The sequence below is a fragment of the Mauremys reevesii genome, linkage group 15 (assembly GCF_016161935.1).
Source record: "Mauremys reevesii isolate NIE-2019 linkage group 15, ASM1616193v1, whole genome shotgun sequence".
Lineage (NCBI taxonomy): Eukaryota > Metazoa > Chordata > Testudines > Geoemydidae > Mauremys > Mauremys reevesii.
Genome location: NC_052637.1, coordinates 31,429,087 through 31,453,275, shown reverse-complemented (window position 1 = coordinate 31,453,275; position 24,189 = coordinate 31,429,087). Strand labels below are relative to the sequence as shown.

The following is a 24,189-nucleotide window of genomic DNA, read 5'->3' as shown; positions in this document are numbered from 1 at the left end:
TTCCAAGTCAAATATTTCCCATTCCCAACCCTCTCTTCCCTTCCCCCATTTCTTATCCCAGTGGTTCTTCAAATTGCTTCACTCTGCCGAGCAAGGGAGGACCCCACAGACCACTAGTGGCCTACAAATGATAGTTTGAGTCTTATCCCATATCTACTCAGCCCAGTCCTTATATACCTTTCCCTGAGACCGTATCTTCCATGCCTTATCACTCATTTCTCCTTCTGATTCTGGATGTTGAATATCTGCTTCCCAACCCAACAGGATCAGGGATCTCCAACTTTCGTAATTCCAATTCTCAATTATATTTCATTCCTCACTTTGTACATTCTGAGCCCTTCCATTTTCAGCCCTGTATCTCCCAGACTGCCCATTCCAAAAACCTACATTTTACTTATGATCCCATAGGCCTTAAAGTTTGCCAGTATGAAGAGATCATCTCAGCAGTGCCAGGAGATGGTGGAAACCCCATTGCTTGGGATATAGAAAATTAGCCAGTTTAGGATTTCCTCCTATAATATATTCACTGATGTTTTATCCTGTCTGAGAGGGATAGGCTAGATGACCTAAAAGACCCTTTTTGTTCTTAATTCCTATGACTAACTCTTCCTTTGACCAAAATTCATCCTCAATTTAATTTTTCTGCAACTTCAGAAGAGACCAACATTTTGCTTTACAATTATGAAAAAATGAAACATTGAGTAAAAAAAAATCTGCCTGGTGAATTAATGCCATTAAACTTCATTTACACCTGTCCAATACCCACACTGCCTTTTCAAGAATCCCACTGGCTGGCTCCCTCCCTCCCACACCACCCCAACCATCTGTCCCCCTCATTAGCAAATCCTAATTGATCTGATTCCATCTTAAATGGTTTATAAAATGAATTTGCAGAAGGTCACAGAGAAAGCAGTGGGATTTTTTGGTGCAAACTCTCCATTAAATTGTTTTTCCAGGGAAACGATGATCAGTCCCCCTGGAGATGAATTCCCAGGTAAACTCAGAGTTGTCAGGTAGATACATTGTCTTGGGGGAGACTACCCTGGATTTGAGAAGCTTGTTGTAGAGGAGTTTGCAACCAAGAGACATACAGCTCCAAGGAGGAAACGGAGGACATCCCTGCAAATGAATGAGAACCCTAGCACTGGTGCAGGAATTAAACCCTCTGTAAAATATAAAGAGAATCCACTAGGAGGAGATGGAAAGAAGCAGAGAAAGTGCTGCAGCCCTCCGGGTCCAGCACACAGCAAATTCAAGGCCCATTTGTAATAATTTGGAGCTTGATTCTGATACCCTTATTCATGAGTAGTACCTTACACTCTAGCAGTCCTATCAAGCTCAATGGTTGATGGTTTTGTGGGCATAAATGTGCACCACAATTAACTGCAGGTTCAAGTTACACACACAAAGCTTTCTGATGGCATCCACAAGTCAGGAAGCTACACATGCAAACAGGGTCATTTGGTCCAGGTACAAAATTTCAGGCCGTATTATCTGCAGGCACAAATCTGCACCCACAGAAATGGAAAACAAGCTAAGGCCCTTTTGAACATCAGGCCCAAAAAGAGATTCCAAACTGCTAAAAAAAATGCATGTGAAGGGTTAGAATAGATCAAGACCCAGCTCCAGGGTTCTATGTTCCCACTTAGTACAATGTATTTCTAGGGAGCAAATCCTGCACACTCTCCATGCACAGAACTCTTACTGAAGTCAAAGAGAAGTCCACTCGCAGAGGGCTAGCAGGATCAGGGCCTGGTTTTGAACAGAGATGACGTTCACACAAACTGCATCCCAACACGCCTTCCAGACTTACATGGGTATGATAAACATGAGCAGAGGGGAGCTCAGAGGTGCAGCCGGGAGAGAAAGGGGTTTCACTGGGGAGTTGTGAAATCAGTTGAAGATCAGACGAGGCAGAGAGATGCAAGGAGGCTGTTTGACATGGAAGGACCCTTGAAGGAGACTATTGCACCAAGAGTGGCCAGACTGCATGCAGTGCAGCAGAGATGCTGGTGCTTTGAAGAGTGGAGGAAAGAAAGGTGATAGTAGGGTGAACAGATGTCCCGATTTTATAGGGACAGTCCTGATATTTGGGGCTTTTTCTTATATAGGTGCCAATTACCCCCAACCCCCATCCTGATTTTTCACACTTACTATCTGGTTACCCTAGGAGATAGAGATAAGGTACAGGAGACTGTTTGGAGCAGGGCCATGGAAGGTTTAGAAATCGAGTCCATGACAAAGAGGATTAGATGGGACTCCATACTCTGTCAGTACAGCTCCTTAAGACCAAATGTCAGTGTTAGGGGACCGACACATCCCTGTCCGAAGAGCTGAGCCCTGCCTTCTGCAACACCGCATGTCCTGGCTGCATGAGTAACAGAGCCAGTGCTGAGAACTGGACTGGGCTGTCTTTTGTCCCAAATAAAAACACTGCTATATCGTAGTGATCTCCCTCACTAAAAACAGCCTGGGGGGCATTCTTCCTATGTGCCTTAACACCCCACCACCACCACCAATTCCCCGCCTCTAAGGCCCTGCATCATAGTGCCACTTCCTTCAGTCAGGGGTCCTGGCAGCTCATTGCTGCCTCTCCTGAATTGGCTTGTAGGTCTCTCCCAGATGGAGCTGGGTGTGTTAATACCAAACATCAAGCTCACTGTGGCTGGTGAAGGGGCTCAAGATCTCGATTTTAGGCATTGCTTCTGGGCAGGCCAGGCAAGGACCCGTAATGTACAGTGTTTCCCATAAAGAAGCATTTGGGCACAGTCTCTTCTCAAGCTCTTCCTCCTCCCTCAACTCTTCGATGGGACGATGTTGTATTTTTTATTGGCTCTTAAAGATCTGCTGATTACATAAACTGCCCAGGAGAACCTGGCATCAAACTTCCACAAACAAACATGATCGCATTTGCAGTGAACCAGGCTCAGGGAAATCTTTACACATTTCCCTGCAAGCAGATGACAGTAACAGCGTCTGACACCCAGCAATGGGCAAACAAGCTAAAAATAATTACCCAGCATGCAGTCCACCTGTAAGAAATCGCAGCGCCCTGCAGCAGCCTAGGCAATGCATGTTCAGCCAGCTTGGGCTGGTGATTTAAGACACAACCACCACGGCATGAAACATGGGGCTGGATTCCATCCTCACCTGCCTGAGCTGAATCCCAATGCGCCTGGCGAGGACACCTTCTGTCTTGGGAGCCTTTGTGTGGACTGTGGTGACTTAGGACCACATCCTGCGAGGTGCTGGGCACCTTTAACTCCCACTAGTGTCAGCAGTGTGTGCTCAGCACTTGCAGGACCAGGATCTTGGCAGGAGAGCTTCAGGGACCAGTCCCCAGGGACCTACGTCTACACCGCTGCTGGAGCTGTAGCACCCAGTCATGTGGACATACACACATGAGCTCTGATCAAGCTAGCTAAAAGTAGTGGTGTGGCCACACCTGCACAGGTGGTGGCTCGGACTTGTCACCTGGGGACATGCCTAGGGTCTCAGGACAGTGCTCAGGCAGCTTGATCAGAAAGAGCACATAGACCTCTACCTGAGCAGGGAGTTACATCTCCCAGCTGCAGTGTAGATGTACCCATAGAAGATATGACACACCCAAAGAGGATACCAGTCTACTACTGCTGTCAGCTAATTGAGTTCCTCCTTTAGTTCAGGTGAGGGAGATTCATGCTTTGATGCTGAAGTTCCCAGATTTAAACCCTGTTGACACGCATGGCAGGCCAAGGGGGTGTCATTACGTATACATAACCCGGAAGAAGGGACTGTAGGGCCTGATCCTGAGACACTTCCCTGGGGTTCAGTGACCATTTCTCAGCACCAGTGTCCTAAAGTAAAGCTGCACTAGTTCAGTGGAGCCCCCTCACTTGGTGTGGGCAGGGTTGGCCCTGACTTCCCCATTTTGCGTCCCCCATCTGCTACTATCACCAGGCTCCAAGCTTGCCTTGCTGGGCCTGCTTTGCCTGCACTGCCTGAGTTACATTCCGAGAGGCAGCCACATACACAGCCACTGAAGGAGTTCTCAGAACCGTGTTTAACAAACCCCTCCAATGTCCTCACAGTCTCCGTTGTGGTGAGTGCCCCAGGGCAGCTGTCACTTCCAAGCAGGAGTTCCAGTTTGAAGATGCAGAGCTGGACTCAGGGAATGGAGCTCCCATGTAAATGTGTAAGAAAGCAGGGATGTTCCCAGCTGTCATAGGGTAAGTGGTACTCAAAGGAGTGGGGGTGGACAGTGAGAGTTAACTAAACAGTAGCATTTGACATAGATGCTTATGTTCTAGATCAGGGATCAGCAACCTTTGGCACGTGGCCTGTCAGGGAAATCTGCTGGTGGGCCAGGATGGTTTGTTTACCTGCAGCATCCGCAGGTTCGGTCGATCACAGCTCCCACTGGCTGCGATTCGCCATTCCAGGCCAATGGGGACTGTGGGAAGTGGTGTCCAGCACACCCCTCAGCCCATGCCGCTTCCCGCAGCCCCCCATTGGCCTGGAATGGCAAACCGCTTCCCCATGCATTCAAACTCTGGTCTGCATTTCCTGTGTCTTAAAATACATAAGAATGGCCATACTGGGTCAGACCAATGGTCCATCTAGCCTAGTATCCTGTCTTCCGACAGTGGCCAATTCCAAGTGCCCCAGAGGGAACGAACAGAAGAGGTAATCCTCAAGTGATCCATCCCATGTCGCCCTTTCTCAGCTTCTGGCAAAAAGAGGTTAGGGACACCATCCCTCTATCATCCTGGCTAATAGGCTTTAGCGGCTCTATCCTCCATGAACTTATCTAGTTCTTTTTTGAACTATGTTATAGTCTTGGCCTTCACAACATCCCCTGGCAAAGAGTTCCACATCACCAGATTGTTAAGAATATAGCTCCTTGCCTATTAAGCATTGCAGACACTTTAGACAACACTGTAGTGATTTGTTCTTCCCTGAAAATAAAATGATTGGAAATTTATATACGCACATCAGGGGCCAGATCCCCAGCTAATGTCAACTGACGCAGATTGGTTGACTTCTATGGAGCTGTGCTTATTTACACCAGCTGGGTATTTGGACCTTTATATTTAGAGGATTTCATGAGTCTCCCTAATTCCCCCTCCTCCTCCCGCTCACTGTCTCCAGAAATAACCAAGGAAGAGATTTCACCTTGGGGGTCAGGACCACAGCAGAGCCCCCACTGATGCTGATGATGGGGACCTGGGTCTGGGAGGATATGAAGTCCAGGATCTGTGCCACAGCTTCTGTGCCGATGTTGTCCTCAAAGACGATGCCGTGGATCTTGGTGCTGGCGAGGATGTTGCAGATCTGAGTCAGGAGGGTGCCGGGGTTGGTGTCATTCACAATCACCGTGACCGGGTGGATCTCCAGAGGCAGGTCCAGGAAGCTCTGGTGAGTCAGACGGCTGCGGATGTGGAGAGGGTATGAGGAGCCCCCGAATACCACAGCCACATTGACCACTGGCTCCCCAGGGCTTGGCAGCAGGAGATCCATTATGACAGCTGAACAGCCCAGCACCATGGACAGTACCAGAGTGTGCGTCAGAGCTCTGCCCATGTCCACCACGGAGTCCCTGCAAATCCAAAGCAAACAGAAACCAGGGTGGGAATGGGCAACAGATAGACCTGAGTGTGGACAGGGTGGGAGGCCCAGAGGGGAAGGGGGAGCAGGGAGAAAGAACAAGAACTTAGCAGGAGAGGGGCTTAGAGTCTGGTAACAGGGAGAGAGGGACCTGCCAGAAGAAGCTAGGAACATGGCTAGCACCTGGGATCCTGTGCTCCATGAGCCACCCCCACTCCTGCAGGCCAGCTCTCCTCCGCACAGCTCCATATACCCCTGGCTCCAGGGCATCACACCGTGTTATCAGCTGCTTCTTCATAGAAACAATCAGGGAATGAAACAAGCTAGGCACACAGTGATCCCTCACTTCCGGGTCTGCAGGCCTCTCCTGCCCTTCTCACTGACAGCTCCTACTCTGCACCTCGCTGCCTGCTGACCTTACACTTTTCTCCCTTTGATCCCCAGCCCCTCATCCCCCACCCTACTGCATGCTGCATACACTGGTTAGCAGGATGACTCAGCTGTCATCAGCCCCACACTCAGCCTTCGAGGGGCACCTCCTATGTGCAGGGAGCCCAAGCCCAGGAAGTTCTGGATCCTTCGGTTCAGAAATGTCAAAGCCAGGGTCCCAGACTTGGCTTGAAGCATTCCTGGCTGTGGGGCACTTTTGTTGAGCTGACCCACAGGGCGTCCATCCCGCGGCTCTGATGAGTGCTCAGAGGTGATGGAAGGCTGAAGCCCCATGCATTGGGCTGAGTGTATCCCCCTCAGCAGGGAGGTTTCCAGCCCCTCCCTGCTCGGCATGCTCTGCACCCCGCATGCCAAAGCCAAGTGGAGACTCCACAACAGTCAGTCACACCGCACCCCTTCAAATGCCCCTCTTTGGGCACCATCCAGCCAGAGGGGGTGGAAGCAGCTCCTGAGAAAGCCTGTCAGCTCAGCTCCTGGAGTTGGGCAAGAGTGTCACTCAAGGCCAACAACTGGTGCCTTCCCATCAACCCTGGGTCAATGCCTCCCCCTCCACACACACACTGGCTGAAGTCAATAGGATGTGTAAATGCAGAATGTATGGGATGATCAGATCCCTGATATTCAATGCCCCCCTTCCCACTGCTCCTAGCCCAACCCCCCCACCCATCCCAGTGCCCCTACATTCCCACCGCTTCCCTGGGCCCAACCTTCCAGTGGCCCCCCCACTGCTCCCTCCAGCCTACCCCCCACCCTATAACTCTAGTGTTTGCTGGCTCCTTTCACTCTGGGTGCAGGCTCCCTAGCTGCTCTCTAAGCTACTATTGCTGTGAAATTCCTTTTTTATTTCCTTTCACTTCCCCAGTTTTTCATAGCTCTGTTTTATCACACACGAAGAGGGGGTGGACAAAGAGGCAGAAGATGCAAAGAGTTGGAGGCTACTTTGCCTGGCTCTTTGTACACCTGACAATCACCTCAAAGATTTAAAGTCAACATTCTCCCAGCCAATCCATCCAGCAGCGCTTTCATCTGCACTGCGGGTCTCTACGGCACGTTCCACACTCACTGACACTGCTAGCAGGAGAATGGTGCCCTTAGCCACACAAGGTGCTGGGGCTTCCTCTCCCCATACTAGACTGAGTGGAAGATCCGATTAGAAGCCCACTATGACAGATAGGGCAATTTCCTGCATATCCTTGGGAAACCTTATTGACTTAAGCTTAACTGTCTTTGGGGTCCATTGTATTAATTGCAAAGCTTGTGTATTACTGTGGGCCAGGACTGCATGTGACCTCTCTGGGGGAGATGTGAGGTGAGGCCTGGGAGTCCAAAAGATTACACTGAAAATGTGCCAGACGAGAATGGACTTTTGGGACAATAAGCGTGAAGTGGATTTCCTGGGGAATGCCCAGAGAGAAGTTAATGCAAATTCCCCCCATCTCTAGTGATGTCTTTTAAAGCTATGCCCTGAGCAGTGGATCACTGTCTGCAGATTACTGGTTCTTGGAGATGAGATCAAAGGCCTGAATTGTAGAAGAAACAGATGAACTGTCCAGCCTGGTTCTGGTTCTGAATCTGAGACAGTCATAAACTTCCATGGGGAAAACCAAATTGAGGGTTTGAAGGACTGACACCTGCTCTAGGTTGGAATTGGGGTGACCTCTACTAAGCTTTTTACCATGTGTGTAAGTTTTTCTATTGTTTTGAATGTGTTTTTTCTATAATGCTTTCACCTTAAGAATAAATGTGCTCGCTTACAAAGATCCGTGTGGTAATTTATTACTGCAGGCAATACATTAGGCATAGCCTCTGGAGAGAAAGCACAGCGCAGACGCTGGCCTGTTTAGGCAGTTTGGCTTGCTGGGAATATATCAGGGTAGGCAGGGAACTGTGCAGCCTTGAAAAACCCCTGGTCAGGAGGGAGAGAGATGGGCTCTCCGCCCAAGAGAGGTGATGGCTGAGGAGCCTGGAGCCTACAGTGGGTGCCATTAGTGGGCCACAGAGGAGGAATGCATGTGCAGTTGCCCTGAACTGTGACACTCACAGACAGTATAAAAGCTCTAGCACTGTATTACTCTGAGCTAAGCGATGATACCTGTCACAGGGTGACTGGCCCTTTAAGGGGAAGTTGGGCCCAGCCTCACCTGTGATGGATCAGCTACCTCCCAGCTGGGGATCAGATGATTATAAAAGCCAGCAAGGAGGCCAGTTCGGGGGAGAGAGCTGTAGGAGATACAGGGAGAAGGAAGGTTTGCCCTGTGACAGGCCCTGGAGCAGGATGGTTCCCAGGCAGGTTGCTTGGAGGAATAGGGAGGCTGTGGCAAGGAAACCACTGGCTCTGGCGAAAAGCAGCTGTTGGATTTACATGGAACTGTCATATTTGGGGTTCGCTGAAGACTGTTGGGCAAAAAGCCTGAACAGCCTCTGGGCATGGTGTGAATCCTTGCTGGGCTGGGAAGGCAGACCTGCAGCCTCCAGCCCCATTAGCTGACATGGCAGAGGTCTGAGTTTGGGGAGCTCAACACCCCAATTTTTAGCTCTAATGCTAGGTGTGCAGTTGTACTGGTGCCATATATACAGCATGCAGTCACACTCGTTACAGCCTCACGGTCCCCATGTCCCTTGTACGGAACAGGCCTCCTGAAAGCTCTCTGTGATCTGTCGGACACACTGCACAGGCTCTACTCTGTGCTATTCCTATCTAGAGCATTGCAGCCTGAGCGATGGTACGCAGGAACACAGCACTTCTGTATCTTTTCAAGGGTGGCTCTTAATGCACTTTGCAAAGCTGAGCAGGAACCGTCATCTTCATCTTGCAGAGAGGGAAATGGAGGCACAAAGAGGGGAAGGGACTTGGCCAAAGTCAAGGACTCCCCATTCAGTGCCCTATCCTCCTGCAGCTCTCTCTCCTTGCTGGCTTTTATAAACATCTGATTCCCCCTGCTTCCTCACTATATCAACACATCAGAGCCCACCTGGGTGGAATGAGTTTCATATTTCAGTCAGACAATAGACTACATTAGCCCCCTGACATACAGACAGACAGACACCCCTGTGGCACATTTTGCATGTGGTTAGAGAATTCAGAGGTGAAGGGGTTAAATAAAGGCACAGTTCTCCTTGTCTCCATCCTTTCCTCCTGGTGCCCTTTGTTCCTCAGCAATTCAGGCTCCAGGCGCCTTTGAATGTTTTTATATTATTTTAAATGATCTTCAACAGCAATATTGTCTCCACTTCCTCATTCCCTTCCCTCCCCACCCCCAGCTCTCACCATCCCTGGGCTGTCAGTCACCAGAGAACTGCTTACCTTCTGTTTTAAATTAAAAAAATAAATGTATTTCACAGGCCGATAGGCACCTTCAGTTCCATCAACTCAAAGATTAAGTACCCAGGGTAATAATAAAATATTTAAACTTTTGAGGGGAAAAAAATGAGCTGTAAGTATTTTGGAGAAGGCAGAGGTTTAGGCAGCTAATCCCGCAAAACGACGACATGACAAAGCCCTGCAAAGTTCAGGGAGATTCTAATTCCCGTGGACTTCAGCTCAGCTGGAAGCTGGACACACCAGTTAAGCCTAGGGAACTTATCGGTGAGGACAGGAAGCTAAGTATCCCTCCCCCAGAACTAGCCACCCCTGGCTCGAAGGGCCCATGAATGTCTAGCAGGGACTGCCTCTTCCCTTCCTGCCCTGTGTATGTTGGTTTCATTATTTGCCAAATAGATTTTGATTGGCACCAGATCCGGCCAGTGGTCAGCCTGGTGCAGTACCCTCTCTGACAGTAGCTAGATACTTTTGAGGAAGAAATTCCAAAGTGGGGAATTATAAAATAGCCTGTCCAGAAGGGAAGTTTCTTCTAAACCCAGTCATCATTTTATGTTTTTTGCACTGAAACAAGAGGAGGATTAGCATCTTCACTGTAGGCTAGAAGAAGAACCACACACAATCCTTCAGGAGGGTCTGCATTATCCATTCCTCCTCTCCTCCTAGGGCAGAAACAGAGTCAAAAGTCAAAGAGATCAAAATCTGAACCTGCCTCCTTGGGGCTCATCAGCTCTGGGCTTTGTCTCTCTTCTCTCTCTTCTCTGATTCTGATGATCTGATTTCTGATTCCCTCCCCCCCCACCTCACCACCAAACACACACACAGCAAAAACTGCAAAAACTACAAGTATCTCTGGCTGATGGCAGCTTCCACCACCCCTCCAAGCAGTTCCAGGGTGAAGTTAATAGGATGTGTGCACACTGAACGTATGGAGCTGCTCTTGGGTTTCCATTTGATATAGAACAATAATTCTAGGCAGCAGCTTAGCTTATGAGGACCCAGTTCTGTTCCCAATGAAGCCACGGGGAAAAGCCACATGCTTTGCAATGGGAACAGGGTTGGGTCCTAAGTCACTACGGGCCCCAATTATGCCTCCAGGTTCCATGCCTAGATCTACCTTTCAAACAGCAAGAAGCTTCAAACACACCTGCAGCAGCACTTCCCCACTCACCAGCCCACCCCTTTCACCAGACTCTAAAGAAGGTACTCTTGGGGTCCGGGAATCGCCCCAGGGGAGGAGAAGGCTGGCTTTGCAGGGAAGAGGGATGTGCATCATTTCCCATATCAGCCCCATAGTGCTCAGAGTGGAAATTCCCTGGCTGGAGGCTACATTACATACACCCTCTGTGGCAGGGAATCGGCTTAATGAGGGTCCCAAAGGCAGCATGGTGCCAATGCAGCTGCACTGCAGGGGAGCAATTGAGGGGCTCTGGATCTCCAGTGCCACATCCATTAACCCCTCTCTTCCCACCCTTCACCCCTCATACCCATGTGGATCCCAGGGGAGCCACAGGGTTTGGGGTCTGGCCCGACAGCTCATCTGGGGGTGGGGAGGGGGCAGAGACTCCCATACTGCAACCCCAGCAGGATGGCTGGAGAGAACCTTGCTGAGCTTTCTGCCCCCTCTCATGGGGCAACACAGCAGGCATCTGGCCTCAAGCTGCACTGTCCAAAACATAGTCTCCTGCTCTCATGTCAACAGGTGTTCCCTGGTGTGTCCTGCTGAGAAGTGGCCCCATGTGGGGGACTGAGCTCTTGGGGCAGGCACTGTCTTTGCAATATGTGGGTGTATTGTGCCCATCCCAACTGGGCCTGTGACCTGCAGGCCCCACCCTGATAGAAACAACAGACATCAGCTAGTGACTCAGCTAACCAGGGAGGGTTAGCACATGGTTGCAAAGTTTGCATTTGTATCTAGATGCCAGATGTCCTCCTCTCCCCCGACATATTGGGGTGTTTGGATCCAATTATGTCGCTGTGTTATTTATATTGTGGTAGAGCCGAGGACCCCACTGTGCTAGGCACTGTACAAACACAGGGGGAAAAAAACAGTTCCTGGCTCAAAGAGCTTCCAGTCTGTCTCTGCCTTCCTATAGCACGTTCCATCAGAAGATGTCAAAGTGCTCTGCAAACCTTAGCGAAGACTCTCACCCTCCACTGCAAAGTCAGTCAGTAATATCCTCCTCACACAAAGGGGAAACTGAGGTACGTGGCAGTGGATTGACTTGCCTCAGGTCACCCAGCAGGTCAGGGACAGAACCCAAACCCCTGTGTCCTATGATTTAAGTGCAAGGCTGCCCCACTGAACCTTTCCCTTCCACACACAATGCCGACTGACCAATCCAGAGAGGATCTTTAATGGTTGAGTAATGAAAGGAGATCTTTGACTGTCCTCTGAAGTTAAGAGCCGGAACGGAGCAAGAGGGAGGCTCCTTTACATGATGACACCAGCCTCCCACCGTGCTACTGACACAAATGCTGGTGTCACTTTTGCAGCAAGATGTTGGCTGTCAGCAGGAGTCTTGCAAATGCCAATTGTAATTAAAAGCTGTAATTCCAAACGCATCTTTGCAGGGAGGAGCACCTCCCACCAGGGGACCTGCAGCCTGCTGGGCTGCACACACAGTTTCACATCCCAGGCTCTTCCCTTTCCTCATGCTTTTACTCCTCTTCTTTCTTAGCAATGAAACAAAACAGGGATGGAGTGTGAAAGGCGGGAAGTGGAGCCTGCAGCACAGGCCTAGAAGACGGGACCACCCAAGTTCTACTCCTAGTTCTGACACTGGCTCCCTCTGCAGCCTTGGGCAAGTCACTTAACCTCTGCACCACCTCTGGAGAATGGGAATAAGACTATGTAAATGCACTTTCTCCCTCCAGCTAAGGGGGATGAGTCAAGTTACAGAGGAGGATTCGGGTTTGTAGAAGAGCTCCACATAATTGCAATAGCTAATATTGTTAATAATAATTAAAGCCCAACTGGAAGGTTTCTAGCAGAGGAGGAGCCATCTTTAACATAGGCACTTACTGAATTGCAACTCTGCTGTACCAGCTGTTGGTCAAGATTGTCAGCACTGGCAAGGACGGTCTTTGTTCTGTGTTTGTCCAGCACCTAGTACAACACGGTCTTGGGCCATGCCTGGGGCTTCTAGGCTCTACAATAACACAAATACTAGAGTGATGAGATTTCCTCTTCGTTCTCTCTCCGCGGGGCTCATCTCCGGCTCTTACAGAAGAACGTGCAACAGGTCTCGCCCCCTTGGACTCTCCTGGATCTCCTCTGGGAATGAGAAGCCAGGTCGGCTTTACGCATTAGCAGGTGAGCGATCCCTGCAGCAACCTGCACAGTCACAGCCCCATCCTCCCCACCTAGCAGGGGAACCTGGTGTTCTGTTGCCAATAAGTGTAAGGTCCTGTGTAAAGAAGCACTACTAATGTCTGGCTTAGTCTCACAGCCTGGCAGCGAGACCAGACAGGGAAGCCAGTGAGTCTGTCCTTAGATTAGAGCGATGGGCACAACGTGAGCACTGCTGGATCATTGATTACCCCCATCCAGTGACCGGGGGGAAGGCCCTGCAGTTTTCTCCTCGCTAGGGAGCCAATGGAGAACAGAAAACAGCAGTTTGCCTCAATCTGCTTTCTGTCCTCGAAGAGGAGTTTAGGTCAAATCCAACAGGAGAACCAACTCACCCACTCGGCTCTCCAGCATCTGCTCGTATTCAGGCCAGGACTGGACTGAATCTCCAAACCCTCTCCAGATAAACCTCAGCTGTTCTGAGCAGTGCGGGTTAAGGGTTAGGCGGAGGGAACGGCAGGAACAAAGTGATGCCTTAATCCCGGGCTACGGAAACCTAGGACTCTCCCACAGTTCTAGGGTTCACCGTTACACTCATTGCCACAGGAAAACAGATAGTTGACCCCAGCCTAGCACACCACACATCCCGTCTCCCCACCCACCCGCCTGGGCTGGAGGAGGAAGAATCTCTTACAATCTTGCTGTGAATTTCCAGGTATTTTTAGTCCTGCAATAAATAATTCATAAGGAATATGGCATCAACTACCTGAGCTGAGGAAAAAGCCTCTATTAAAAACAGTGATTTGCCCGTTTAATATCTCCTCAAGGACATTTAAATATACTTTAGGCAGCACTTTGTCCTCACAGCTGCTGATCATATTTGTTTGCACCTGACACGTCACTAACACATAATCAAGTTCTCATCATGGCTCAACCATTAGCAGCTCCACAGATGGTTGAAGTCCCCTCCATCCAGTGGGCTGGCTGCAATGGAAGGAGTCCTCTCTCTCCCTCCGCTGCTGATACCCTGCCTGAGCTAGTAACAGACCCCTCCTTGTTGCTCCAGCATCCTCCCCAAAGCCAACATCCTGATTGGCAAGCTAGCTAAAGACTCAATGCCGGAAGATGCCAAGCACTCTAATCCCAATCCAGAAAAGCACTTAAGCAGGTGGGTGAAGTATTGACTTTAAACAGACTGTTCACCTGCTGAATGTGGTAAAGTGCTTTGCTGGATTGGGTCCAAAGTGCTCAGCACCCTGCAGGATGGACCCCTAAAGTGGCAAATGTTCCCACCACCCCACCGCTAGCACCCTGACTGAGATGATAAAGGTGGGTAGATTGACACAAACACAGGAATTAACTCACCCACTGCTGAAATGCATCCAGGGCTAGATTGGAATGTAGCAGCTGCTTAAAAGCCAAGGACAGACTCTGACTGAGAATACCCTCTCAAGTTCTGACTGCAGGGGGAAATTGAGGTCAGCAGAATACAATGATTTCAACTGGAACTTGGCCAGACCCTAACTCTTACAAGGCAAGTGCTATGGAATCTTTAATTGCAGTAATTGGCAGGACTTCCCTTCCCTCTTACATTTCCTATGAAGAGGGGACCTCAAGCACCAAACTGGGATTCAGTTCCAACACAGGGGAATGGTACATGCCTCCTCACACTAGGAAATTCATCCTTTTCTGACCACTGGCTGGAACACCTGGAGTTTGCAATACCATGTCACTGCCATCCTTGAGTTTTAGGACCATTGGCTGTACCATCTGTCTTTGACGTGAAGGAGAAGGTTCTTCCTGTAGGCCCAGCTGAACCAGTGCAGTCTACACTGTTTCTCCACAGCACGAGCAGCATCCCCTGACTCTTGCAGCTACCCTAGTTTAGCCACTCCCCTCAGAATGCAGTGCCTCCTGCTTGGAAGTCACCCTAAAGCCCCTTCTTCCCAACAACAGTTCCGGAGAATGACGGTGCTTCAGGAGACTCTGAATGCACTGGGACAACCATGGCGATAAGGTGCCTGGAGGAGGTGCTGAAATGGATCTGTCAGGAAAACGTCCTTGTGCAGATGCACTAAGCCATCAGGTGGGTGAGCCACTGCACAAGTCATTTTACACAATCAGCCCCATTTAGCATCAGGTAGAGGAGCATCCCCCAGTGAATCACCAAAGGAGGGCTCCCCTCCAAGTCATGACCTGGGCCAACCCTGCTTAGCTTGCCAGAACTCTCTAGAACCCTATTTCCAAGGGTCTGGTAATGAAAACAGCAGCAACAGTCTCTAGGTACCTCCACCAACAACTAAATATCCCTTTATCCTGGGAGCTTCTTTAGCTCACAGTGCAGTTTCTCAGCCGTGGCTCCTGTCAGTCCCTGGTGATCACATATACGTCTTCAAAGGAAGGGAACAGCCATACTGCTATTTTGGAGAAGCGTCCAGTTACAAGGCTGCTTACATGCTGTTGGCTGTGCCTGTCAAGTGGAAGGGGGCTAGCCGAATGAATGCATTCCCCTATCCAGAGGTGTCACTGGCCATGCAACCCGCGCAGGACTGCAGCTGAGACCCTAAGCCCTGAGGCAGCAACTCTCCCAAGTAAGCCAAAAGGGAGCTTTCCCGCCAGCCAAACCAATGGGAGCCACTGAGTGAAGCCTATCTCATCGGGGAGCCTCTTCTTGCTGATTTTACAGACATTGCCAGCAAAATTAATCTCACTTAGTTCAAATCTCGCCTGAAAATGTATTTGTTTAAAAAAAAAAAAGGCAAAAGCATGTGTCACCTCCTCTGGCCCTGGGAGGGGCAGGTTATGGAGGTGCAAATTCAGTCCAGGGGGGCAGGGGGGAAGTGGTCCAGGGGACTGGCTGGTGTTGCTCAACAGCCACTCCTCTGGGTGATAAAGTAGCTGCACTGATAAGCTACATTGACTTCAGTGGCTGGATTGAGTGTAAGGGGCCAGCCGCCAACAGGGTGGGCACAGCAGGGCCTCGGCAGGGGGGTGTTGTAGAGCAGGAGATACTTAAGTTTCTGACCAGGGGACCAAACAGCCCCAGACTGAATTTGCACCTCCATAACCTGCCCCTCCCAGGGCCAGTGGAGTCACACATGCTTTTGCTTTTTTAACAAATACATCTCCTGCCCCCCTCCAAAGCCAACTTTGTGTAAACTTAGCAGATGCCATAACTGTATCCCAGGAAAGACGCTGTTTAAGCAAAAGGAGTAAATTAGATCAATCACTGAAATCGCTGGATGATCTCAGTGGGCATGAAGGGACGGAATCAGGACTCAAGCTCTGTGCCTGGTTCCGTCACGGACTATGTGATCTTAGCCTCTGTCTCAGTTTCCTGATCTGTAAAATGGATATAGTAATACTTTCATCTATTATTATTATTCACTATTATCTAGAGGCCCCATCAGGAATTAGGGCTACTTGGTTCAAGGCACTATCCACTCACCACATATGTGACTGTCCCTGTCCTGAAGAGCTAGATCTCTTTATCCCATCAATACCAGCTTGTACCTAACTATTTTACAGGGATGCTGCCAGACTTACTGATCGTAAAGTGCTCTGAGATTCTCCATATAAGGAGTGAAATAAATACTAATGATGTTTATTTTAAGCAGGAAAGGGGTCAAATCCACCTCATTTTGGTTTAGTTTTAATGGTATGTACCCCAGCATGAGAGGATGTGGGGGGGGGGGAAATGTTGGAGGGAGAGAATGAATTAATAAAAGAAATCAGGAATGCACACAATAGAAAGACTGGTGGTAAAAGGGGGAGGGGAGAAATCAGGCAAAACAAAACTGAACTATGAAAAAACTGCATCAAAACAACATCTAGGGCTGCAGTAAAGCTAAGAAAAGCCCAGGAAATTAAAAGCTAATGTTCAGGCTCTGCTCTTTGGCATTGGCAAGACCCTGTACTCGGGTATTTACATCCCAGATAGATCTGATTGCATCCCTAAGCACAGAGTGGTGAATACAAGGATAATTTCCCATCTTGGGTCAGCTTGTGCCTCATCCTTATGGTTATTTACACTGGGAGGACAGGTGGAGAAGAAAAGGGTCATCTTTGCTCAGTTGGCTAGTTTTTGGTTTGGTGCAAGCTGTGGATTTTCTGTTAGTACTAACCCATCCACCGTAGTCCCTTTAATCCACATTTTAAAAAGCCTCTAAATAAGCATCACATAAGTACTTATTTAGGGAAATTATTTAAAAGGCAGATTATCAGCCTGAGGGAGGCTGGCTGTTGCTGTGTGACGAGTGGCAAGTCAAAGCATGTGGCCCATTTGTGGACAAGGTAGAGACTGGGAGACCATAGAATAAGTGTCCACATCTGTAAAACTGGGATAGTAACACCTACCTACCGGGGAAGGGGCAGGGAAAAAGAGAATAATAGGCCTGAGTCCATTTCCATGGAACCGAACAAGAGGTTTGCCACAGATTGCAATGGGAGAAAGACTGAGCTTAATGCACTTTGAAGATTTGAGCTTTGAGCAGGGGATTGGACTAGATGACCAACGCTAATATTCTATGATTCTATGAAGATGAAGACCACTATATAAATACCAAGTATCATGAACACGCAAGCTCTGTGTCCTGCTTAAGGTACTGATGGTGCCTTCGGAGACCCGAAAGCTTGTTCTGTGTATTCTGCATTATCTGTTGATCCAATAAACGGTGTCGCACTCTCTCTCTTGTCAGCTCTGCCTTAAGAAACAATATGGCTCCAAACATTTTTCCAACCCACTTATGCAAACAGTTGTTTTATGATCACATTATTGAGCTTAAAGACCGCAATGGTTATTTCCTTAGGGTCTGCCATGAAAACTTGTATTTACCATACTGTCAGAACATAGTGTGGTTGACAACAACATATATGGAAATAGATGAATGGAGGAAGGGTAGCAAACAAAACATTTTAATGCTTTGGTGTTTGCTTTTAAACTAACAGAAAACAAAACAAATGCCTTCATTGCATGTTATAGACCAAGTGCCTGCAAAATGTCATTTTAAAAGCAACAACCTATTGAGTTTTTCTTATACTGCCACATCCTAAAGCCAGACAGGTTTGTTTGTTTATTTTAATTGATGTGATGGATGAACATTACTTGTATTTTAAGCCTCTCTGTTGTTCCCCCGCAAATGCTGAATGTTGGGGTCTGACATGGAGAAAAGCTCTTGCAGACATTTTGACTTGAGGGATTAAATAAAAAAGGGTCCTGCTACTTAAAAAAAAAATCTTAACTAGAGAAACCTCCAAACCTGAGAATGCAAGTGAAAAATGTGCAGTGTTGTGGGGAGAGAGGAAAAATAGCGAGTTGTTGATATATTTAAAGTAATGAAATCAATGCAACCCTCAGGTGAGAAATACTGAGCAGAAGCATGACTGGGGGAGGAAAAGGAGAAGGGGAAAGCAGGAGGAAGGGTAGACTGTTACTATATGCTTGTCATTGCATGGATGAGTGAGAGGGATCTATCAAGCAGAGCAAATGATGGGAGTCTAGACTGAGCCAAAAAGAGGGAAAAGCTGCAATGGATTGTAAGTTTTCCCAAAAGGAAGATATTCCAACTTCCCTCCTGCCTCCCACCCCTCATCATTTTCCCTCTTACTTTCTTTGCCATTTTCTTCCAACCCCCCCCCCTTTTTCCTTCTCTTGGGACTCCAGATGGAAAATGAGTTGCAATTCGTAGACTCCTCTCAGTCAAGCTATGTCTCCTTTCAACCTTGATCAGATATACATTTTTCTCCCTTTCTTGCTTAGCCTCCTCCTGCAGCAACAGTTGGAGCCGGGGAGCCTATCGATAACAATTAGGACACAGAGCAATAATCATTGCCAGGCAAATGCCAAGAGTGCAGAGGCAACATGGAAATATTTCTCCCCAAGGCTTGGAGCCTCAGACATTCCTCCTTTGCCAGGCTCGGGCTCTGACACGCACAGAAATATGCAGCTTAAAAAGGTCAAATATGGATTAACCAAAAATAAATGCAAAGTGTCCTGCCTCATGCTATGTTACGCAAGGTGCTAGCTGGGGATGTAAATACCGACAGCGGGAGTCGTTTTTAAAGGACGCGTTAAAACCTCATTTTCGTCCACTTAATCGCTTCTTGTCAACGCGTTCAACATGGTGCTGGGGATTCAGCCGAGGGAGGAAAGCGAGCCCGGGGCTCGGGAGTGCCAGGCAAAGGGGAGCGGAGCAACAGGGGGCGGCTGGAGAGAAAAGGTTCGGGGAGATCGCGGGCGAGGGGCCACCAGCCCCGCGGGCCAAGCGCCGCAGACAAAAGTTGCGTCCTCAGGTGTCAGTCCCCTTTGCAGGGCTGGAGCCTCCCTGCCCGGGACGGGGCTCGGCTAAAGGCACCGCGGCTACTTACTGGCGGGAAACGGCGGGCGGCTGCAGCCCCGGCTCCTCCCGGCAGGTCTGGGCGCTCCAGGGTCCCGGGCTCTGTCCCCGCGGCTCGGGCTGGGCGCGTCCAGCTCGTCTCCTCCTGGGCGGGGAGCAAGTGCCGGGCTCGCCGTCCCTCCCTCCTCCCGAGCGGGGGCTCAGGCAGAGCCGGCTGGCGGCGGGGGCTGCCGGCTCCCCCCGGCGGAGCAGCAGGCGCTGCCCTCGGGGGGGGCGGGGGGGGAGAGCCCCACGGCCCCGCGCCCCGGCTTGTAGCAGGTGTCCCCGCCCCACCCGGGGGGGGGGGGGGGCGGCCGGAGCCGAAGTCCTGCCTCCAGCCCTACGCCGCTCGACTCTGCCCGCCTCAGCCTGCGCGGGACCCGCTCCCCGCGTGACCGGGCAGCCCCCGCCCCACGCGCGCGCCGGTCCCGCGCCCGGCCCCGTGCGTCCCGGCCAGCCACGAGACCGGGGAGGGGGGGGGGTTGGAGCACCCCAGTCTGAGGGGGGGCTGTGAAGGGCGCCCCCCCCACGGGGCGCTCGTGCCTCCCTTCCCGCGCTCCAGTTCCCTCCGCTCTGCCCCCCTCTTGTCATGGTCCCTGCCCCACTCCCCACCCCCTCTACCTACGCTTACTGTCCCCTACCCCCCCACTCACTCCTTGTGCTCCCAGCCCCGCCCTCCCAACTTTGACCCAAACTCCTTCCCGGCAACTCAGGGGAGTCCGACAGGGCAAGAGCCTGGCCCTTTAAGGGAGCCCCTTTCCCTGGCCGGGGTGGGGGGGGTGTCACTAGTGGGCGGGGCTTGGGGCAGTTTGGGGAGGGGTAACAGACAGCGAAGTTCTGGCAGCCCGCAGCGTCCCGCTGTTGCTTGGGCCCAGTATTAATGGTCAGCTGACCACGGTGCTTAACTTAGAGAATATTTAACCCCCCCTCCCCAAAAAAAACAAGGGGGGGAAATCCTGCAAAGGAAGGAAAAAACCCACTGGGGTGGGAGGTTAAGGGATCCCTTCCCCAGGGTTCGCATCACCCCAACTTTCTGATTTAAAAGAGCTTTACTAGGCTATAAAATAAACCCTGCTCCTCTGTGTGAGCGAGGGGAAGGGGAGGGGGCTTTCTCTCCCCAGTGTTGTTCCCCACACTCGAGCTGGAAGAGTGAGGCTGTGGGCCAGAGTTTGCAAGTACCTGCCACCCCTGTTGGTGTCATCACCTCACAGGACTGGCCCTAGGTGACTCATTTCCAGAAGGTCTGAGTCTGACTCTGCGTGGAGCGGATGCCAACAGGAACAGAGGGTGAGCTGCCCCTCTCAGGGTCAGATTGAAGTGAATCCCTGGCCCAGTAGGATGTAGAATTTAGGAGCCCCTGGCTTCCAGCCTGGGGTTCAGCCTACCAGAGCCGGCTCCAGGCACCAGCATTCCACGCGTGTGCTTGGGGCAGCAATCTGCAAGGGGCGGCAGTCCAGGGGCGGCTCCAGGCCCCAGCACGCCAAGCGCGTGCTTGGGGCGGCAATCTGCAAGGGGCGGCAGTCCAGGGGCGGCTCCAGGCCCCAGCACGCCAAGCGCGGGCTTGGGGCGGCATGCCCCGGTGGTGCTCTGCTGGTCACTGGGAGGGCGGCAGGCAGCTCTGGTGGACCTCCCGGTCCGCTGGTCCCGTGGCTCCAGTGGAGCATCCGCAGGCGTGCCTGCAGGAGGTCTACCGGAGCCGCAGGACTGGCAACAGAGCGCCCCCCGCGGCGTGCCGCCGTGCTTGGGGAGGCGAAATTGCTAGAGCCGCCCCTGCGGCAGTCCCCCTTATTTTGCCCCCACGTAGGGCACCAAATTGCCGCTGCAGGTGGGGAGGAAGAGAGGGGCAGTCCGTTTGCCCTTAGGGCGCCAGGCGCATTTCCACGGCAGCGGCAATTCGGCTTCAGCTAAACATAGAAGCTGCCACTGAATTGCACTGCCGCAGAAACGTGCCTGCCACCCTAAGGGCACACAGACACCCCCGCCCAGGGCGGCAATTCGGCGCGCTGCTTGGGGCAGCGAAAACTGTAGAGCCAGCCCTGCAGCCTACAAAGGAATCAGTTTTTCACTTGAGGTATTGGCCTGGAACTAACACGTTCTGGAGTCATGTGCTGGTTCTGCTAGAGACTTGCTGTGTGGCCGTGTGGGCAAACCATGTAAGGCCACGTTTTCCAAAGAGCTCAGCATGCACCACACCTGCTCAGCATGCACCACACCTGCTGAGCTCTTCTGAAAATCTGGCCCCAGTTGTAGGTGCAGAGCCCTTTTGAAAATGTCATCTTTAATCTCTCTCTGGGCCCCAATTCCCCATCTGTAAAATGAGGCTAATGCTTCCTTCTCCAATCCTGGCTTTGTCTCATCTATTTGGATTTGTAAATTATTTAGGGCAGGGACTACTTCTTACTATGTATTTGTACAGCACCTAGCACAATAGGGACTCATTCTCACCAGAGGGTGTTACCAATAATGACCCTCATGCCTTTCTGAGAGAGAAAGCTTAAAAACAAAAAGGTTAAAGCCTTGAAGCAATGAAATAACATTTTAATATCTCAAAAGATGTACAAAGATTTCCAATATACTTTATTTCAGTTTTTTAAAATCCTCCCACCCAACTCTCATATACGTGAAGTCTGTGACAATAAAAATGTACAAATACAATGTAATATGATCAGGTTCATAATCTCAGCTGGTATTGTGCACAAACCAAGCTTCACTTACATTTCTCAGTCACACACCAGTTCATAAAAATGAGATTCTCTTCTGGTTTAAACCGATAAGGAAAACACACAGAGAAGACTACTGAGAACATCATTGGGTTCTGAAAGTGACACCTGGCATTTCGAGCGAGACGGCAGCTTATGTAATGACCCTGACTCTGTTAGTTAACTATTCGCTGTCTAAACTATACTCTGACGGGAAACGACCTATTCCTGGGGAATTGTTGCTGTTACAAAACTGCTTGTAACACCTGGAGGAACTATGACTAGCCACAGTGACCTTTGAAGGGTTTCAGGACTTTACACCAGTCAACTCAAGTTAAAAACAGTTACTGTGGCATTAAAAGCTCTGAGCTAAACCCATCGACACCAAGAGAAATAGCATTCACTCCATCCTTGATTCACAGCGCTGGGCCAGGTATTGTAAAACATCTCACTAGGCATCTTTGAGTGCCTAAATACCTTTGACACTGGCTCACTGGGCTTGATCCCATTGAAGTCAAAGTGATGGTTTGTGTTATCATATTACCCAGGAGCCCTAGTTATAGAGCAGGACAAATTTAAAGTCTTTCATTTTAACAATTAGAAGGAATATAGAAGCCTGTTATGCATATTACAACTGGCTATTGCAGGGGCCTGGATTCCTCTAACTGAAACCATGAGACACCCAGATTAACTGATGCTGCTGCATCATATTTTTTCTCTTTACTTTCTTACCTGTACTAAGGAACAAGCTTAAAGGGGTCAGTGAAGGGTCATTGGCGCCTAAAATCTTTGCAAAAGTAAATTTACAAATGAAATGGTTTCATGATTTATTTTATTTCAATGAAAACATTGTTTCTTGGTTGGATTTGCGCTCCCCCCGTGGTGTTGGCAACCTGGACATTATCACATGGTGGAGTCAGTCCCAAGGGTTTAAACTTCCCAAATAGCATATCCTAGGAACTGTATGTTCTTGGTGTATACCAAATATTTACTTTTTACATATCAGATTCCCCTTTTCTGTACCAGAAAGCCAGGCTCCCCATTTAGCAACATGGGGTGCTTGTGACCCCCTGACATCTGTTTGCATCCCCTTGGTTGAGAATGCAAGGCATATCCGATCAAACAATACATTTCTGTCTACATTTTAAAAAAGAACAACAGGTACAGAAAATGCTGCTTGTGATGCCACATGGCAGAGTTAATATGGGCAGTTTTGGAAACCCCAGTCTTTTGTTGATTTCCCAACCTTCACATTAAATGCAAGTACTTTCTATTAATGCAATATCATTGGTGTGTTTAACTGCATATGCTTTATAGGGGCAGATTCAGTGCAGCTCAGTACCCAAGATGGACAAGAGCTCAGGTGATCTCAAAGGGCCACAGTCTCTGCTAGTGCAAATTGGCATTGAGAGGCACCAATTTACACCAGCAGAGAATTTGGGCCAAAGTCTGGCTCTATGAGGCAAGCCCACTGTCCAACCTATTCCCCCTAGGGAGAGGGTGAGAGAACAAATCACATCACAGAAGTTAGTCTCATTGCTTAAGAGAGTACTGGAAGGCACTCAGATGCTACATTGATGATCACAATATAAGAACCTCTATAGAACAGAACAGTGTGAGGCAGCTAGCAGACAGACAGAGAGACCAAGGTGGCAACAAAACTAATTGTCACCTCCTCTCTCTTGCTAAGTCTCCCTCCTAACACAGGGGTGTCAAGCGAGTTCTGAGATGAGGGTCAAGTTAACCAGTGTCAGTCAGGGACCCTGGGGTAGAAGTAAAGAATTAACTGACAAGAGGCACTGTGCAGCCTTGCCTGGCTGTAGAGTGCGTGTCTGAGAGTACCAGTGTTAAACCCTACAGCTAAAGACAATTAAGGGCTTAGTAACTAGAGATGGTTGGGAATTTTTCAGCCAAACATTTTTTCCCCCATCAGAAAATGTGAATTCACCAACACTGAAACCGTTCATGGGAAAAGGCCCGTTTCAACAAATCTCTAAAATATTTTGAAATTCAAAATTGCCGAAACAGAATGTTTTGACATTTTCGAAACAAAAGAGTTCTGTTTTTCAGGTCAAAATGACTTTATGTTTAAGATGAAGTTAATTTATAGCAAAAAGGAAAAAAATTAAAAGATCAAAATTGACACCAAATATTTTGATTGAAAATCTGCCCCAAAATTTCAGATCAGATCAGTTGGCAAAAAGATGAGATAGATTTTTCCTCCAGATTGAGGATAGAATTTTTTTTTTTTTACATCTCAAATTCTCAAAGGGCAGGAGAACAGTTTCTTAGCCAGCTCTAGTCATTACCAAATAAATGCATTTGAGACCCCTCCCTTTCCCCCACATCACACCCCTCTATGCATCCCCGACAGCTAGTCACCTCTTCCTTTGGTGAATTTCCCCTACACCATTGCCCCATTTTGGGCATCCTCTCCCCCTTCTCAACATTGTTTTCCCTCTGCCCTTT

General features: G+C 49.6%; 1 protein-coding gene across 3 annotated transcripts in view; it reads right to left on the bottom strand.

Moving 5' to 3' along the window:
* Positions 1–19,339, bottom strand: part of GRIN2C (glutamate ionotropic receptor NMDA type subunit 2C) — a 46,934-nt gene extending 27,595 nt beyond the window's left edge. Inside the window, exons 1-2 of one of the 3 annotated variants that reach the window (XM_039501915.1) lie at positions 19,014–19,339; positions 5,155–5,578 (exon numbers count right to left, since the gene is read on the bottom strand). In XM_039501915.1, coding sequence (XP_039357849.1) covers positions 5,155–5,562 — 408 coding nt within the window. In that variant the 5' untranslated portion in view covers positions 5,563–5,578; positions 19,014–19,339. Of the gene's footprint in view, positions 1–5,154; positions 5,579–19,013 lie in introns of those variants that run through there. The other 2 variants (XM_039501913.1, XM_039501914.1) reach the window with 2 other exon arrangements.
* Between the last annotated feature and the right edge of the window lie 4,850 nt (positions 19,340–24,189).